The sequence below is a fragment of the Salvelinus namaycush genome, chromosome 4 (assembly GCF_016432855.1).
Source record: "Salvelinus namaycush isolate Seneca chromosome 4, SaNama_1.0, whole genome shotgun sequence".
Taxonomy (NCBI): Eukaryota; Metazoa; Chordata; class Actinopteri; order Salmoniformes; family Salmonidae; genus Salvelinus; species Salvelinus namaycush.
In genome coordinates this window covers 72,437,958-72,456,513 of record NC_052310.1, presented here as the reverse complement: position 1 = coordinate 72,456,513, position 18,556 = coordinate 72,437,958, and the positions used below count along the sequence as shown (strand labels likewise).

The 18,556-nt window shown below is 44.4% G+C and overlaps 1 protein-coding gene across 1 annotated transcript in view; it reads right to left on the bottom strand.

Annotated features, from left to right (window-relative positions):
- ttyh2 (tweety family member 2) overlaps nt 1–18,556 on the bottom strand; it is a 106,460-nt gene that overhangs the window by 52,157 nt on the left and 35,747 nt on the right. The window contains exon 3 of the mRNA XM_038990656.1: nt 2,581–2,692. Within this exon, the coding sequence (XP_038846584.1) occupies nt 2,581–2,692 (112 nt within the window). The remainder of the gene's footprint in view (nt 1–2,580; nt 2,693–18,556) is intronic.

The window sequence follows — 18,556 nt, the reverse complement described above, 5'->3', positions numbered from 1 at the left end:
TTGTTTCATATTCTCATTTTGGGGATTTATGAGTTTGCCATGTGAAATCCTTTGTTCTCTCTGTGTCTCTCTTTCTGCATGGCCAGGGGGAGAGAGTCTCCGCCAGGAATTTACAACCTGAGATAACAGAACCTGGGTGTAGGAGAGAGTGGGAAGACATGATCTATACCCAGAAAGGCCCATGTCATGACACTACCATACCCCGTTCAAAGGCACATAAATATTTTGTCTTGCACATTCACCCTCTGAATGGCACACATACACAATCCATGTCTCAATTGTCTCAAGGCTTAAAAATCCTTAATTAACCAGACTCCTCCCCTTAATCTACACTGATTGAAGTGGATTTAACAAGTGACATCAATAAGGGACCATAGCTTTCACCTGGTCAGTCTTTTTTTGCGGGATTTTACCCCCGTTTTCTCTCCAATTTCATGATACACAATTGCGATCTTGTCTCATCGCTGAAATCTCCAATGGGCTCAGGAGAAGCGAAGGTCGAGTCATGCGTCCTCCGAAACACAACCATCCAAAATCACGCTTCTTAACACCTACCTGCTTAACCCGGAAGTGTCGGAGGAAACACTGTTCAACCAAAATCAGCCTGCAGGTGTCCGGTCCAGCACAAGGAGTCGCTAGAGCGCAATGAGTTAAGTCCCCCCCCCGGCCAGACCCTCCCCTAACCTGGACGACGCTGGGACAATTGTGCGCCGCCCTATGGGATTCCCGGTCACGGCCGGTTGTGACACAGCCTGCGATAGAACCTGGGTCTGTAGTGATGCCTCAAGCACTGTGATGCAGTGCCTTAAACCGCTGTGCCACTAGGGAGGCCCAGAGCAGGTGTTCTTAATGGATAAAAGCATCTGCTCAGGCCTCCAGAGTGGCGCAGCGGTCTAAGGCACTCGTGGCAGGCCAGGCACCTGCAAGCTGACTTCGGTCACCAGTTGGACGGTGTGGACACAGTGGTGTAGATAGCTTCCGGGTTAAGCGAGCAGTGTGTCAAGAAGCTTTGCAGGGTCGTGTTTCGGGGGGCGCATGGCTCTCCACCTTCGCCAATTGGATATCATGAAATTGGGGAGACAAAGCATCGGCTCAACCAGAATATTTAATCTAATACAGGATTAAGGAAATCTGGCTATATTTTCAACCATTAAGGTCTGCACATCCCAAGGGACATACAGTACATCCCAACATTTATGAATTTAACATTCACTGCCTATAAAATGGCTGGGTTAAAACAAGGCCAGATCCTTCTTAGCACTGAGAGAAAATAGAACGGAAATCCCACTGCCGAAACATCCTGTAGAGTCCTGAGCCTTATTATCTGAGTGACTAAAACGCTTTGGAGAGAATGGGAAATAAATCTGGATTCTCTCTGTGTCATCAGTGCTTCTTAGCACTTAAAGAGGAAACCGAGATAGAAATAGTCAGGAAAGGCCTCAGTGTAAAGTAGTGGGCACATGAAGGGAGACAGAAGGAGGAGGATGGTTCTTTGTTCATGGGGAGTTAGACAGTCACCCGGGGGATGGGGAGTAGGATTGGGGTGGGGTGGGGGGGGGGGGGGGGGGGGGGGTGAGAAGAGGGCAATTTTCAGCAGTATAATTGTAGAATCTAAAGCTATAAAAAAAGCATTTGAGGCATTTTCAAATCAAATCTAATTGTATTTGTCAGATGCTTTGTAAACAACAGGTGTAGACTAACAGTGAAATGCTTACTTACGGGCCCTTCCCAACAATGCAGAGAGAAAGAAAAACACAAGGAATAAATACACAATGTGCAACGATAACATGGCTATATACACTGGGTACCAGTACCGAGTCAATGTGCAGGGGTACGAGGTGATAACATGGCTATATACACTGGGTACCAGTACCGAGTCAATGTGCAGGGGTATGAGGCAATTGGGGTAGAGTAGATATGTTTATATATAGGTAGGGATAAAGTCACCAGTCAACAGTCACCAATCAACAGTCATTGTGTCTGATGGACTTGGTCTCCATGCCTAGCAGCTAAAACGAACACATTGGGACTCATGTGGGTACAAACCACGAGAACAATGTCTGGTTGGACCAGCCTCCCAGAGTGTACATTGGAAGCAGCACACAGAGACAGTTTCTTGGATCATGACCTAGCTGTGACTGCAGACATTATGACCATCATACAGTGGGGTTGGAGGGGGCTGGCTGTGACTGCAGACATTATGACCATCACACAGTGGGGTTGGAGGGGGCTGGCTGTGACTGCAGACATTATGACCATCACACAGTGGGGTTGGAGGGGGCTGGCTGTGACTGCAGACATTATGACCATCACACAGTGGGGTTGGAGGGGGCTGGCTGTGACTGCAGACATTATGACCATCACACAGTGGGGTTGGAGGGGGCTGGCTGTGACTGTAGACACAGACAGTGGGGGGGATGAGAAAGACAAAGTAGTGGGTCTACTGGACCCACCAGGCTGTGAGTGTTGTACAGGGAGCCATCAGCTGTATGGTCATGTAGTGTATGATAATGTAGTGGAAACGTAGAGGTAATGGGAAACGTAGAGGTAATATAGTATTGAGTCTGCAGTGCTACCCACCAGGCTGTCGACCCCTCCCAGGGTATGATTGGTGTTGTACAGGGAGTATGTCAGCTGGTACACCCCATCGTTGGTCTCGCTGTTGCCATAGAAACCCACTCCCACCGCAGCGCTGCACAGAGCGAGAGACAGGAAGGAAGGCGCAGGTTAGCTTTTGTTTGATAAATGAGTATAGTACAAAGTATAAAACACAGTACCGACGACTGATCCAATGAATTACCGATCTTCCATTAAAGGAGGGTGGTTGAATTACCGATCTTCCATTAAAGGAGGATGGTTGAATTACCGATCTTCCATTAAAGGAGGATGGTTGAATTACCGATCTTCCATTAAAGGAGGATGGTTGAATTACCGATCTTCCATTAAAGGAGGATGGTTGAATTACCAATCTTCCATTAAAGGAGGGTGGTTGAATTACCGATCTTCCATTAAAGGAGGGTGGTTGAATTACCGATCTTCCATTAAAGGAGGGTGGTTGAATTACCGATCTTCCATTAAAGGAGGGTGGTTGAATTACCGATCTTCCATTAAAGGAGGGTGGTTGAATTACCGATCTTCCATTAGAGGGTGGTTGAATTACCGATCTTCCATTAAAGGAGGATGGTTGAATACTGATCTTCCATTAAAGGAGGGTGGTTGAATTACCAATCTTCCATTAAAGGAGGGTGGTTGAATTACTGATCTTCCTTTAAAGGAGGGTGTTACTGACTTACTTTAAAAAAAAGGTATTTATCCACAATAATAAACTGTTATCTACTACCCTCTCATGACCTTCGGTCGATCGCAGGGTGAGTTGAATTACAACCCCTGACCTTTTGTCACTCCCAGGGTGAGAGTTGACTGCAATCTCTGAAATGGCAGCATGAAAGCTTGAGCATCGTTGCACATCCCCACCTTGAGGGCATCGTGCAGGCTGGAAGAATATGTTAGGTTGGTTGATGATTGTGAAAAACTTTGTGGGAACCGCCATTCTTCTGTTTATTCAGTATAAAAACTTGAACAAGTAGGCCGCCGTTTTAGAGGCTGTCTTCTTGGCCGCAGTGACAAAAATCGTATGTTTTAAAGCAAATTTCCTGTAATTCTACACATTTTGCCAAGGCTTATGCTATCTCAATGGCTCAAATATTATAACAAAATCAATGGAGGTCCATAACATGACATTCTAGGAATTTTTGATTCTCTAGATACAGTACCAGTCAAAAGTTTGGACACCTATTCATTCAAGGGTTTTTCTTTATTTTTACTATTTTCTACATTGTAGAATAATATTGAAGACATCAAGCTATGAAATAACACATAAGGAATCATGCACTAACCAAAAAAAGTCTTAAATAAATCTAAATCTATTTTATATTCTTCAAAGTAGCCACCCTTTTCCTTGATGACAGCTTTGCACACTTAGCATTCTCTCAACCAGATTCAACTGGAATTATTTTCCAACAATCTTGAAGGAGTTCCCACAAATGCTGAGGACTTGTTGGCTGCTTTTCCTTCACTCTGCGTTCCAACTCATCCCAAAACATCTCAATTGGGTTGAGGTTGGGTGATGTTGGAGGCCAGGTCATCTGATGCAGCACTCCATCACTCTCCTTCTTGGTCAAATAGCCCTTGCAGCCTGTTGAAAAACAAATGATAGTCCCACTATGCCCAGAACCAGATAGGATGGCGTATCGCTGCAGAATGCTGTGGTAGCCATGCTGGTTTAGTGTGCCTTGAATTGTAAATAAATAACTGACTGTCACCAGCAAAGCACCACCACACCTCCTACTCTAGGCTTCACGGTGGGAACCACACAACTGGAGATCATGCATTCACCTACTCTGTGTCTCACAAAGACATAGCGGTTGAAACCAAAAATTAGGACTCATCAGACCAAAGGACAGATTTCCACTGGTCTAATGTCCATTGCTTGTGTTTCTTGGCCCAAACAAGTCTCTTTTTATTATTGGTGTCCTTTAGTAGGGGTTTCTTTGCAGCAATTCGACCATGAAGGCTTGATTCACAGTCTCCTCTGCACAGTTGATGTTGAAATGTGTCTGTTACTTATTATACACTTAATACTTATTGTTATTCCGGATCCCAAATTGAGCAGCAGCTGCTGAAAAAATGAGCTCCTACAAATATTGAAATTTACATGGTTTTTAGAGTGAAATACATTGGAAAAAAGCAAACGAAAACTGCAAGAATGAACTGGAGACAAAACAAGCAACAAACAAGATAGTTACTTTTTCCAAAGCCTATTTTTCATAAAATTGTACAGTTATCTTAGCTAGCTGAATTGTTTACTAGTTGCTAAGCAGTTGCTATGGACTCTCCTGGAAGAAGCTAGCTAGCTAACAAAGAATAACAAAGAATATCTAGTTAACAGAAGAAAAGAAAGACACAATAAGGACAGAAGAAAAAGGACATCAAAGTGAAACAGTCCTCTAAAGACACAAGAGACAATAGTACAAGAAACAACGCTTCTATAGCTTCAAGGTTTCCAAGATGGCGTAGCAGTCAGACGTCCTTTGTCCTCGTCTTGTCCTGAGTATATATATGTTTTGTATCGTTTTGTCTTTTTCTTCGCATATCTTTTTATATATTTTTTCTAAAAACTCAACTTCAAAACACTCTCCTGCAACCCGCCTCACCAAATGTGGTGCGGATCTGTTTTTTTCCCAAAAGTATTATTCACCTCGTATTCGAAATCGACAACAGAATCTTGCCAGAAGTTAGCCAGCTCACGTTAGTATTCAGCTAACCACGGCTAGCGGTCATCAGCTATCCTTTAGCTCGGAAAGCTATCGCCAGTTTAGTACAACGCGACTCAGACCAGAGCATACCGGACCTATTTTCTCTCCATATCCCCGGATTTCTACCGCAAGCTCTGGACATTTACACCTGGATCTGGCAGCTAACTAGCTGCTATCCGAGTGACTATTGGCTAATGTCGATTCCGGAGCAAACACCAATTATCCTGGAGCTAGCCAGCTGAAGAGTTCCATTAGCCACTCCTGGGCTACAATCACCTATCCGGACCCGTTTTACTGCCAATGCGGAGCCCCACCGGGCCTTCGCGACTGGAATACCGACATTACCTGCCCGAGGGAGTTATTCAACTGGCACCTCCATCGCGACGTAACCTGAGCGCCCATCTGCTAACTGCGGCCCGCTAATCGTTAGCAGCCGATATGCTCAAGACAGCTATCTTCTTGGGCCACTATAACTATATTGACAATTGGATTGGTTCCCTCTACCACACGGAACCCCACTAATCTACCGACGGAAACGCACGGGGTGGCTAAAAACAGACCTCCATCTTCTGCTAGCTTGCTACCCATGGCTCGGCTAGCTGTCTGAATCACCGTGACCCCAACCAACCTCACTACTTACTGGACCCTTATGATCACTTGGCTAAGCATGCCTCTCCTTAATGTCAATATGCCTTGTCCATTGCTGTTCTGGTTAGTGTTAATTAGCTTATTTCACGTTAGAGCCTCTAGCACTGCTCATTATACCTTATCCAACCCTTCAGTTCCACCACCCACACATGCGATGACATCACCTGGTTTCAATGATGTTTCTAGAGACTCTCTTTCATCACTCAATGCCTAGGTTTACCTCCACTGTATTCACATCCTACCCATACCTTTGTCTGTACACTATACCTTGAATCTATTTTATCGCCCCCAGAAACCTGCTCCTTTTACTCTTTGTTCCGGACGTCCTAGACGTCCAATTCTCATGGCTTTCAGCCGTACCCTTATCCTACTCCTCCTCTGGCAATTTAGAGTTGAATCCAGGCCCTGCAGTGCCTAGCTCCACTCCTATTCCCCAGGTGCGCTCTTTTGATTACTTCTATAACAGTAAAAGCCTTGGTTTCATGCATGTTAACATTAGAAGCCTCCTCCGTAAGTTTGTTTTATTCACTGCTTTAGCACACTGTCAACCCGGAAGTCTTAGCCGTGTCTGAATCCTGGCTTAGGAAGACCACCAATAATTCTGAAACCTCCATCCCTAACTACAACAGTTATAGACAAGATAGAACGGCCAAAGGGGGCGGTGTTGTAATCTACTGCAGAGATAGCCTGCAGAGTTCTGTCCTACTATCCAGATCTGTACCCAAACAATTTGAACTTCTACTTTTAAAAATTCACCTCTCTAAAAACAAGTCTCTCACTGTTGCCGCCTGCTATAGACCACCCTCTGCCCCCAGCTGTGCTCTGGATACCATATGTGAACTGATTGCCCCCCATCTATCTTCAGAGCTCGTGCTGCTAGGTGACCTAAACTGTGACATGCTTAACACCCCGGCCATCCTACAATCTAAGCTTGATGCCCTCAATCTCACACAAATTATCAAGGAACCTACCGGGTACAACCCCAAAGCCGTAAACACGGGCACCCTCATAGATATCATCATAACCAACTTGCCCTCTAAATACACCTCTGCTGTTTTCAACCAAGATCTCAGCGATCACTGCCTCATTGCCTGAATCCGTAATGGGTCAGCAGTCAAACGACCTCCACTCATCACTATCAAATGCTCCCTGAAACACTTCAGCGAGCAGGCCTTTCTAATTGACCTGGCCCGGGTATCCTGGAAGGATATCAACCTCATCCCGTCAGTAGAGGATGCCTGGTTATTTTTTTAAATGCCTTCCTCACCATCTTAAATAAGCATGCCCCATTCAAGAAATGTAGAACCAGGAACAGATATAGCCCTTGGTTCTCTCCAGACCTGACTGCCCTTAACCAACACAAAAACATCCTGTGGCGTTCAGCATTAGCATCGAACAGCCCCCGTGGAATGCAACTTTTTAGGGAAGTTAGAAACCAATATACACAGGCAGTTAGAGAAGCCAAGGCTAGCTTTTTCAAGCAGAAATTTGCTTCCTGCAACACAAACTCAAAAGAGTTCTGGGACATTGTAAAGTCCATGGAGAATAAGAGCACCTCCGCCCACTGCACTGAGGATAGGAAACTCTGTCACCACCGATAAATCCACTATAATTGAGAATTTTAATAAGCATTGTTCTACGGGTGGCCATGCTTTCCACCTGGCCACCCCTACCCCGGTCAACAGCACTGCACCCCCCACAGCAACTCGCCCAAGCCTTCCCCATTTCTCCTTCTCCCAAATCCAGTCAGCTGATGTTCTGAAAGAGCTGCAAAATCTGGACCCCCACAAATCAGCCGGGCTAGACAATCTGGACCCTTTCTTTCTAAAATTATCTGCCGAAATTGTTGCAACCCCTATTACTAGCCTGTTCAACCTCTTTCGTGTCGTCTGAGATTTCCAAAGATTGGAAAGCAGCTGCGGTCATCCCCCTCTTCAGTTTTACGAGGGTATGTTTGGCAGCATGATGGAAGGATGCTGTGTTGCGAAATAGGAAGCCAATTCTAGATTTAACTTTGGATTGGAGATGTTTTATGTAAGTCTGGAAGGAGAGTTTACAGTCTAACCAGACACCTAGGTATTTGTAGTTGTCCACATATTCTAAGTCAGAATCGTCCAGAGTAGTGATGCTGGACGGGCGGGCAGGTGCAGGCAGCGATCGGTTGAAGAGCATACATTTAGTTTTACTTGTATTTAAGAGCAGTTGGAGGCCACGGAAGGAGAGTTTTTGCTCGTCTGGAGGGTTGTTAACACAGTGTCCAAAGAAGGGCCAGAAGTATACAGAATGGTGTCATCTGCGTAGAGGTGGATCAGAGACTCACCAGCAGCAAGAGCAACATTATTGAGTGAGAGACATGTATATCAACGAATTGGCGAGGGCACTAGAACAGTCTGCAGCACCCAGCCTCACCCTACTAGAATCTGAATAAAAATGTCTACTGATGACCTGGTGCATCTGTCCCCAACCAAGGAGGGCCGACAGCAGCACCTACATCTTCTGCACAGATTCTGTCAGACCTGGGCCCTGACAGTAACAAAAATAATGGTGTTCCAAATAAGGTCCACTTGAAAGGACCACAAATACAAACTCCATCTAGACACCCTTGCTCTATAGCACACAAAACTATACATTCTGTACCTTGGCCTAAACATCAGCACCACAGGTAACTTCCACAAAGCTGTGAACGATCTGAGAGACAACGCAAGAAGGGCCTTCAATGCCATCAAAATAACATAACATTCGACATACCAGTTAGGATCAGGCTAAAAATACTTGAATCAGTTAAAGAACCCATTGCCCTTTATGTTTGTGAGGTCTGGGGTCCACTCACCAACCAATACCTCACAAAATGGGAAAAACACCAAATTGAGACTGCAGAATTGTTTATTTTATGTTTCTTTATTTTCCCTTTTGTACTTTAACTATTTGCACATAATTTGACATTTGAAATGTATTTAGAGACAGGGGGGGTAGAGAGAGGGAGAAAAGGGATGAGAAAGGGGGAGCGAGAGAGGGGATGGCGTGAGAGCGAGAGGGGTATGGAGAAAGAGAGCGAGAGGGGTATGGAGAGAGAAAGGGGATGAGAGAGAGGGGATAGAGAGACAGGGGGGATGAGAGAGGGGGATGAAGAGCAAGGGAGAAAGGGGTTGAGAAAGACAGTGGGGATGAGAGAGAGGACGGAGAGAGAGGGGATGGAGAGAAAGGGTATGAGAGAGAGGGGGGGGTGGAGAGAGAGGGCAAGAAGGGGATGGAGAGCGAGAGAGAGTGGGGTGGAGAGAGAGGGGGGATGGAGAGAGAGGAGACAGAATATGCATCTCACCATGAATCAAGTATTGATGATACATTACATCATGTCTGTGGGGCGTCTTTACACACCAAAACATTAGCCCGGTATCAAGAACACACCGTCGGGAATCTGCCTCCTTTCATGTTCCTGTATTTAAACAAGTTCTATGAAGTTAGAAACACACAGGCTGCATCCCAAATGGCACCTTATTGGATTTATAGTGCACTACTTTGTTTACTGTAAAGAGTGCCATTTAGGACGCACAGAGAAACCTCAAAACATCCAGGAAAGAAATAAGTACAGTCTAGCAGATTAAAGCAGCCTGAGGAAATAGGTCTATCTTTTGAAGCGCTGTATCTGAAATATCTCTGAATCATTGTCATTAACAGGAGGATGGTAGGGGCCTGGAGAGAGAGAAGATGGATGGAGGGAGAGAGAGAGTTAGTAAACTCAGCAAAAAGAGAAATGGGCCTTTTTCAGGACCCTGTCTTTCAAAAGATAATTCATAAAAATCCAAATAACTTCACAGATCTTCATTGTAAAGGGTTTAAACACTGTTTCCCATGCTTCAATGAACCAATGAACCATAAACAATTAATGAACATGCACCTGTGGAACGGTCGTTAATACACGAACAGCTTACAGGCGGTAGGCAATTAAGGTCAGTTATGAAAACTTAGGGCCTTAAAGAGGCCTTTCTACTGACTCTGAAATACACCAAAAGAAAGACGCCCAGGGTCCCTGCGCATCTATGTGAACGTGCCTTAGGCATGCTGCAAGGAGGCATGAGGACTGCAGATGTGGCCAGGGCAATAAATTGCAATGTCCGTACTGTGAGACGCCTAAGACAGAGCTACAGGGAGACAGGACAGACAGCTGATCGTCCTCGCAGTGGTAGACCACGTGTAACAACACCTGCACAGGATCAGTACATCTGAACATCACACCTGTGGGACAGGTACAGGATGGCAACAACAACTGTTACACCAGGAACCGCCAATCCCTCCATCAGTGCTCAGACTGTCTGCAATAGGCTGAGAGAGGCTGGACTGAGGGCTTGTAGGCCTCTTGTAAGGCAGGTCCTCACCAGACATCACCGGCAACAACGTCGCCTATGGGCACAAACCCACCGTCGCTGGACCAGACAGGACTGGCAAAAGTGCTCTTCTCTTACGAGTCACGGTTTTGTCTCACCAGGGGTGATGGTCGGATTTGCGTTTATCATCTAAGGAATAAGCGTTACACCGAGGCCTGTGCTCTGGAGCGGGACTGATTTGGAGGTGGAGGGTCCGTCATGGTCTGGGGTGGTGTGTCACAGCATCATCGGACTGAGCTTGTTGTCATTGCAGGCAATCTCAATGCTGTGCGTTACAGGGAAGACATCCTCCTCCCTCATGTGGTACCCTTCCTGCAGGCTCATCCTGACATGACCCTCCAGCATGACAATGCCACCAGCCATACTGCTCGTTCTGTGCCTGATTTCCTGCAAGACAGGAATGTCAGTGTTCTGCCATGGCCAGCGAAGAGCCCGGATCTCAATCCCATTGAGAACGTCTGGGACCTGTTGAATTGGAGGGTGAGGGCTAGGGCCATTCCCCCCAGAACTGTCCAGGAACTTGCAGGAGCCTTGGTGGAAGAGTGGGGTAACATCTCACAGCAAGACCTGCCAAATCTGGTGCAGTCCATGAGGAGGATATGCACTGCAGTACTTAATGCAGCTGGTGGCCACACCAGACACTGACCGTTACTTTTGATTTTGACCCCCCCTCCTTTGTTCAGGGACACATTAATCAAATTCTGTTAGTCACATGTCTGTGGAACTTGTTCAATTTGTCTCAGTTGTTCATACAAATATTTACACATGTTAAGTTTGCTGAAAATAAACGCAGTTGACAGTGAGAGGACGTTTCCTTTTTTGCTGAGTTTAGAACTCTTAACTCAGATAAATATCTGGTGGCCATCAGACAGACTAGATTGTCTCATGCGCCATACAAACTGATCTAGGACCAGGTCCCTTCCGTCCGTCAAATCATATTCATTGTGATCTAAAGGGCAAACTGATTCTAAATCCGCACTCCGAGACTCTTGACACATACGGCCCCTGGCCTAATTTGACTGAGTATGTGCATAGAAAACGTCTGTGGTCCTGTCATGTCCATGACGCACAAACTGGAAAAGAGGATGATAGAGAGGACATTCAGAGAGAGAATCAGAACTCCATCTCCAACTTCTACACATGCATTTCTCTTTGTGTGTGTGTGCTTCCGTGCTTGCACGGGTGTATACAAGTACTCTTTAACTTTGATTAGATCACAGTGACGCATGTTCTCTATGGCAGGGTCTAGAGGGATAGAGATTTAATATTTACCATTGTAGCACACATGATATGCCAGCCAGATACAGACAATAACTCATTGGTATTATGTATGCACACACTTCCCCTGGGGGTCCTGAGACGGATCACTTCCCCTGGGGGTCCTGAGACGGATCACTTCCCCTGGGGGTCCTGAGACGGATCACTTCCCCTGGGGGTCCTGAGACGGATCACTTCCCCTGGGGGTCCTGGGTCCATTCACTTCCCCTGGGGGTCCATTCACTTCCCCTGGGGGTCCTAAGACGGATTACCTCCCCTGGGGGTCCTAAGACGGATTACCTCCCCTGGGGGTCCTAAGACAGACAACTCCAACACAATGCAATAAAGTAAATATTGAGTTCGTATCTGACCACACAGCAAATGCATACCAGATCTTACAACGCCTGAAAATGTATTTAACATATCAGCTAACCACATATGATACAGCCATCGAATGCCTGACTGGACAGTCAATGATGTGGCATGCAACCATTGGTTGATGCGAAGCCTGCACATCGAGTCGGGCAACAACTTGACCATTGAGGCATACTATCCTCAATGCTGGCTACTATACCACAAAACTCAGTTGATGTAGCCAAAATACACCCATAAAAGTCTTATCCAAAAATAATAATTGCCCATAAAAGCTGTTCCAAAAATAATTATTGATGTTCAGGGAATGAACAAAACAAACTATTTTAAAAAGCTGTAGGCTGAAAATATATCCCCTGAAATAGAGAGTGAAAACCACATAAAAAGGCTTTTAATCTTTTATCTCTGACAGATGGACATGAATAGGAAAACAATTGTCCAGTTTGTAATCAGCATCCTTCCATGTTGGCAAAGCGGAACTGTAATAGAACCGTCTGGAAGAGCTCATAAAAGTGACATGAGTTAGGACACTATCATTTGTCTCCCTCCTCTCACGCACAGCCTTCATGCAGGTTACATGGGGTTAATTGGTCAGCGTCTGTGTGCTAATGATGGGAGGCAGAACCCAGGACTACACAGCCAGCTTCTACATGCGACGTCACGGACGACAATAACAGTACACCACAACAGATCAGCAGCTAGCATGCAACAGCATCACAAGGAGAGATGAAAAATAGGGGGAGAGAGAGTAATGCTCTAATAGCCTATCTCCGAGGTCTAGTTAGCAGTTATGTCATTAACATCAACTGTATGCTACCATCACAATAAAAGCTGAATAAAATAAATACCACTTCCAGTCACAAAATGAATGTGAAAATGTAAAGCTAGTCTGACACAATATGTCAAAGTAATGGGATTAGTATCTACAGTTGAAGTCGGAAGTTTACATACACTTAAATTGGAGTCTGTTAGGACATCTACTTTGTGCATGACACAAGTAATCTGTAAACAATTGTTTAACAGACAGATTATTTCACTGTATCACAACTCCAGTGGGTCAGAAGTTTACATACGCTAAGTTGACTGCCTTTAAACAGCTTGGAAAATTCCAGAAGATGTCATGGCTTTAGAAGCTTCTGATTGACTCAAATGATGTCAATTAGCCTATTGGAGGTGTACCTGTGGATGTATTTCAGGGCCTACCTTCAAACTCAGTGCCTCTTTGCTTGACATCATGGGAAAATCAAAATAAATCAGCCAAGACCTCAGAAAAAAAATTGTAGACCTCCACAAGTCTGGTTCATCCTTGAGCAATTTCCAAACGCCTGAAGGTACCACATTCATCTGTACAAACAATAGTACGCAAGTATAAACACCATGGGACCACGCAGCCATCATACCGCTCAGGAAGGAGACACGTTCTGTCTCCTAGAGATGAACGTACTTTGGTGCGAAAAGTGCAAATCAATCCCTTAACAGCAAAGGATCTTGTGAAGATGCTGGAGGAAACAGGTACAAAAGTATCTATATCCACAGCAAAACGAGTCCTATATCGACATTACCTGAAAGGCCGCTCAGCAAGGAAGAAGCCACTGCTCGAAAACCGCCATAAAAAGCCACACTACGGTTTGCAACTGCACATGGAGAAATGTCCACTGGTCTGATAAAACAAAAATAGAACTGTTTGGCCATAATGACCATTGTTATGTTTGGAGGAAAAAGGGGGAGGCTTGCAAGCCGAAGAACACCATCCCAACCGTGAAGCACGGGGGTGGCAGCATCATGTTGTGGGAGTGCTTTGCTCCAGGAGGGACTGGTGCACTTCACAAAATAGACGCCATCATGAGGGAGGAAAATGATATGGATGTATTGAAGCAACATCTCAAGACATCAGTCAGGAAGTTAAAGCTTGGTCGCAAATGCATCTTCCAAATGGACAATGACCCAAAGCATACTTCCAAAGTTGTGGCAAAATGGCTTAAGGACAACAAAGTCAAGGTATTAGAGTGGCCATCACAAAGCCCTGATGTCTGGAATTGTGAAAAACTGAGTTTAAATGTATTTGGCTAAGGTGTATGTAAACTTCAACTGTATCTATCTGCCACCACTACAGTTTCAAAACAAAGGAGCACCAATGAGTCTCTCTAAAGACAGATACATCTAAAGACATACATCTCATTTCACACATTGAAGGAGACAGCTGTGTAGCACATCTCCACAACCCAGGATCTGGCCACTGTAATAACATTACAAAAGACTCCATCCATCGACAGCACAGCCAGGCTGAACGGAGGCGGTCCACAACCCGGAAATTCCACAATAAATATCACATTATACTAGCTGCTAGGAGACTGAATTAGTACAACAACAGATGGCTCAGTTGCTGTTTGGGACGCACACGTTTCTGTCTCATTTGGGAAGAAATGCTCAGCGAATCAGAGAGGAGGATGACGTCTCAAAGCATCCTCATCTGAGAGGAAAAAAACACCCTCATGTGTAATACATTTAAGCGGATGATATTATTAAAAAGACTAACTGAAGTCAAATTTCCTTTCGTGGAGGTCAGAAAAGGTTGTCATGTCTTCTATATCGGTTGTGACAGTCTTTTTGATGTTGAAAAGGAGAACATAATAAGTCTTTGTTACAAATCCCTTTGGCCCGACAGTCTAGGGGGGGATGGTAACGAGACCCGTAACATAACTCATGCAAAGTGTAACAGTGACAAAGTAACGGTGAGAACGAAATAACACAGACAACTTAATTACCATCAAACACTCAGGGTTTATTTCTAAACACACGGTAATGGTGGTGGTGGGGGGGGGGGGGGGGGGGCAGGAAAAGGGGCTGAGCTGGGCTGAGCTGAAAGAATAATAATCCAAAAACACCCCTAAACTAGACTAGCCTATTTCAACAACAGCTAACTAACTAACCAAAAATACAGTGGGTGGTCCGCCCAGTTCTAACTAGTGTATTTAACAAAGTTTACCTACGGGTAGTGTATGCCCATGGACAACCTGTCTGGTTATCCCCTTTTCCCACCATCAAACAAACACTCAAACACCATAACCAAAAACAATACTCACAGGTGGGGACAAAGTGACATGTATCCTCAACCACACACGAGATCTACAGACATATGGCATTACAGAGAGATTGCTCTAGAGAAAACAACTAACAGGGTTTTTAAACCAAGGGAAAGGGACTGTGATTGGGTAGGAGAAAAGGAGCAGGTGTCTTCTGATTAGCGACTGATTGATGACTAATTGGGGAATGATGATGGTCACCTGTGAGTAGGGGAGAAGGAGAGAAAAGAAACACACAGGATACACACAGAATACTTGTATCCGTAACAGTCTTCTTATGAACAAAACCAAAATATTCAGCCTTTTGGGTAAAAATGATTCCTTTGGGACAACACTGTTGGGACTCAAGAGTTTAAAGGCACTTATCCAACCTTGTGCAGGCCAGGGGTGATGGCTTTCATGCACCTCCCAAAATAATTCCACTTCATAAATTGTTAAAACGAGTGGCAGTAGTACAGTTGACCCACTCTCCATTTCAGCCACAGGCTTATATAATGTAGTCAAACTTAATGAACATTTAAGTGTGTTTTAACTCAGTCTTCTGACTAAAGTACAGTTGATGAGACACAGCTGGATATCTGAGCAGAGAGAAAACACTGACTAAATGTGGCTGACAAGACACTTAATCATGTACAATTAGGGTATAACTAACTGTTAGGGTATAACTGTTCAGCCTTAGGTGGTGTCAGTGTGGTTCAAATATAGTGTAACAATATACCCCTTTGACTCAAGGAGATTCATTATTGTGCCGGTGTCTATGCAACCGCCTACAGCAGTGAACTAAAAGGGTTAAGTAATGGCTCTATTTATTTTACATTTTTTGGGGAGTAGATCAGATTTAATATTCCAGATTGTGGCTTCCATCAATGCAATTGTCTGCATCATTTCCAATCCCCCCATGTATTTTTTTGTATGTGTATACAGTGCCAGTCAAAAGTTGACACACCATGAAATAACACATATGGAATCACGTAGTAACCAAAAAAGTGTTCAACAAATCAAAATATATCTGGATTTGTTTAACACTTTTTTGGTTACTACATGATTCCATATGTGTTATTTATAGTTTTGATGTCTTCACTATTATTCTACAATGTAGAAAATAGTAAAAATAAAGAAAAACCCTGGAATCAGTAGGTGAGTCCAAACTTTTGACTGGTACTGTAGATTAATGAGCCAAATCTGTTTATGGTCCAAGAGCATATTTAAAATGATACATCTTCCTTGCAGACCTGTTTGAACAGATTGCACATTCTGATCAAAATTATTGTTAATTAATATCATCACCCCTTTTGAGTTTCTTGCCCATGGGAATAGTACATTTCCCGAAAACAATAGACATTATATTCCTTCTCTTTTAGCCAGGTAAAGACTGATCGTCTTTTCTTATTATCTGCTAAGCCATTACAATTATAACTAGCTATACTTATTTCACCACTTACCAAAATGAGATACAAGGTTTGATTATACTTACCATAATATATGTTTGTAAACTTACCATTAAGAAGTATCATGATAAATGAGTGTCCATATAGCTGTATCATGATATCTGCACTGTTAAGCATACTCAAATCAAATCAAATTGTATTAGTCACATGCGGCGAATAAAACAGTGAAATGCTTACTTAGGAGCCCCTAACCAACAATGCAGTTTAAAAAAAATATGATTAAGATTAAGAAATAAAAGTAACAAGTAATTAAAGAGCAGCAGTAAAATAACAATATCGAGACTATACAAAGGGGGGTACCGGTACAGAGTCCATGTGCGGGGGCACCGGTTAGTTGAGGTAATATGTACATGTAGGTAGAGTTATTAAAGTGACTATGCATAGATGATAACAACAGAGAGTTGCAGCGGTGTAAAAGAGGGGGGCAATGCAAATAGTCTGGGTAGCCATTTGATTAGACGTTCAGGAGTCTTATTGCTTGAGGGTAGAAGCTGTTTAGAAGCCTCTTGGACCTAGACTTGGCACTCCGGTACCGCTTGCCGTGCGGTTGCAGAGAGAATAGTCTATGACTAGAGTGGCTGGAGTCTATGACAACTTTTAGGGCCTTCCTCTGACACCGCCTGGTATAGAGATCCTGGATGGCAGGAAGCTTGGCCCCAGTAATGTACTGGGCCGTACGCACTACCCTCTGTAGTGCCTTGCGGTCGGAGGCCGAGCAGTCGCCATACCAGGCAGTGAAGCAACCAGTCAGGATGCTCTCGATGGTGCAGCTGTAGAACCTTTTGAGGATCTGAGGACCCATGCCAAATCTTTCCAGTCTCCTGAGGGGGAATATATTTTGTCATGCCCTCTTCACGACTGTCTTGGTGTGCTTGGACCATGTTAGTTTGTTGGTGATGTGGACACCAAGGAACTTGAAGCACTCAACCTGCTCCACTACAGCCCCATTGATGAGAATGGGGGCATGCTCGGTCCTCTGTAGCTGCAACTAAGTAAACTTCCAATTATCCTCCAATATCCCACCAGCTAAAACCTACCCTCATCCCAAGTTGCGTTGTCGTCCCAGTGACTGGTCGACCATCCCTGTACACATGGATCCTAGGGCCTTTAAAAAGGCCATCTTTAAAAAAAAACACATGGCGACACCTACAGTAATGTCTCTGTTGGTAAACAGCGATCCCACTACTGCACTTAACCCTACAACGAGGAGGATGGCAGACGTGTGTGTGTGATGGCTGACGAGAGGGAATGCCAGTGGCCAGCATAACTCAATAAGAGCAGAGCACTGGGTTGAGATGATGACTGTCACAAGATGAAGGACACAAGTTCCCACTCCTCCAAATAGATTCAATTAGGGCACTTTGTGTGGACGACCATCTCGTCTGAATCCCAAATGACACCCTATTCCCTACATAATGCACTACTTTTGACCAGAGCCCTATAAATCCCAGTCAAAAGTAGTGTTCTAAATAGGGAATAGGGTGCCATTTGGGACACCTTACCAGTACAGATCAAATGATGTAACACACAATGCCAAGGGATTCCCCGCAGGCCCTATTGGCTGACAAATTCTATTAGATGATTAATGTCTGTCAAGTTTTACCACAAAGAGAGAGTGAAGTAGTAAAAAAAAAAACAGCTTTCCTTTGAAGTAAATTTGAGTTTGGCTCCTTTGATCAAAGGGTATTCACTCAGCTAATGTCATTTTAATAACTTTTCTTGATATATAATAACATCAATTAATGACGAGGGGAAACAAAAGGGGTAAACAGCACAGTTGTGAAGTTTACTTTCATTCAAGAGCTATCTCGAGAAACACCAAGAAGGCAAAAATTAAGGTGACTTCTTTCTTGTCTTTTACTAAACATTTGGAGTGCTGCGGCCGCCTACTGTAATTATGCCTGTGGAGATCAGGACTATGAGCCAGCGTCCTAGTCCCAGAAAGAGACATGAGGACTATGAGCCAGCACCCTAGTCCCAGAACAGACATGAGGACTATGAGCCAGCGCCCTAGTCCCAGAACAGAGAGAGGAGACTGTAAACACACAGTA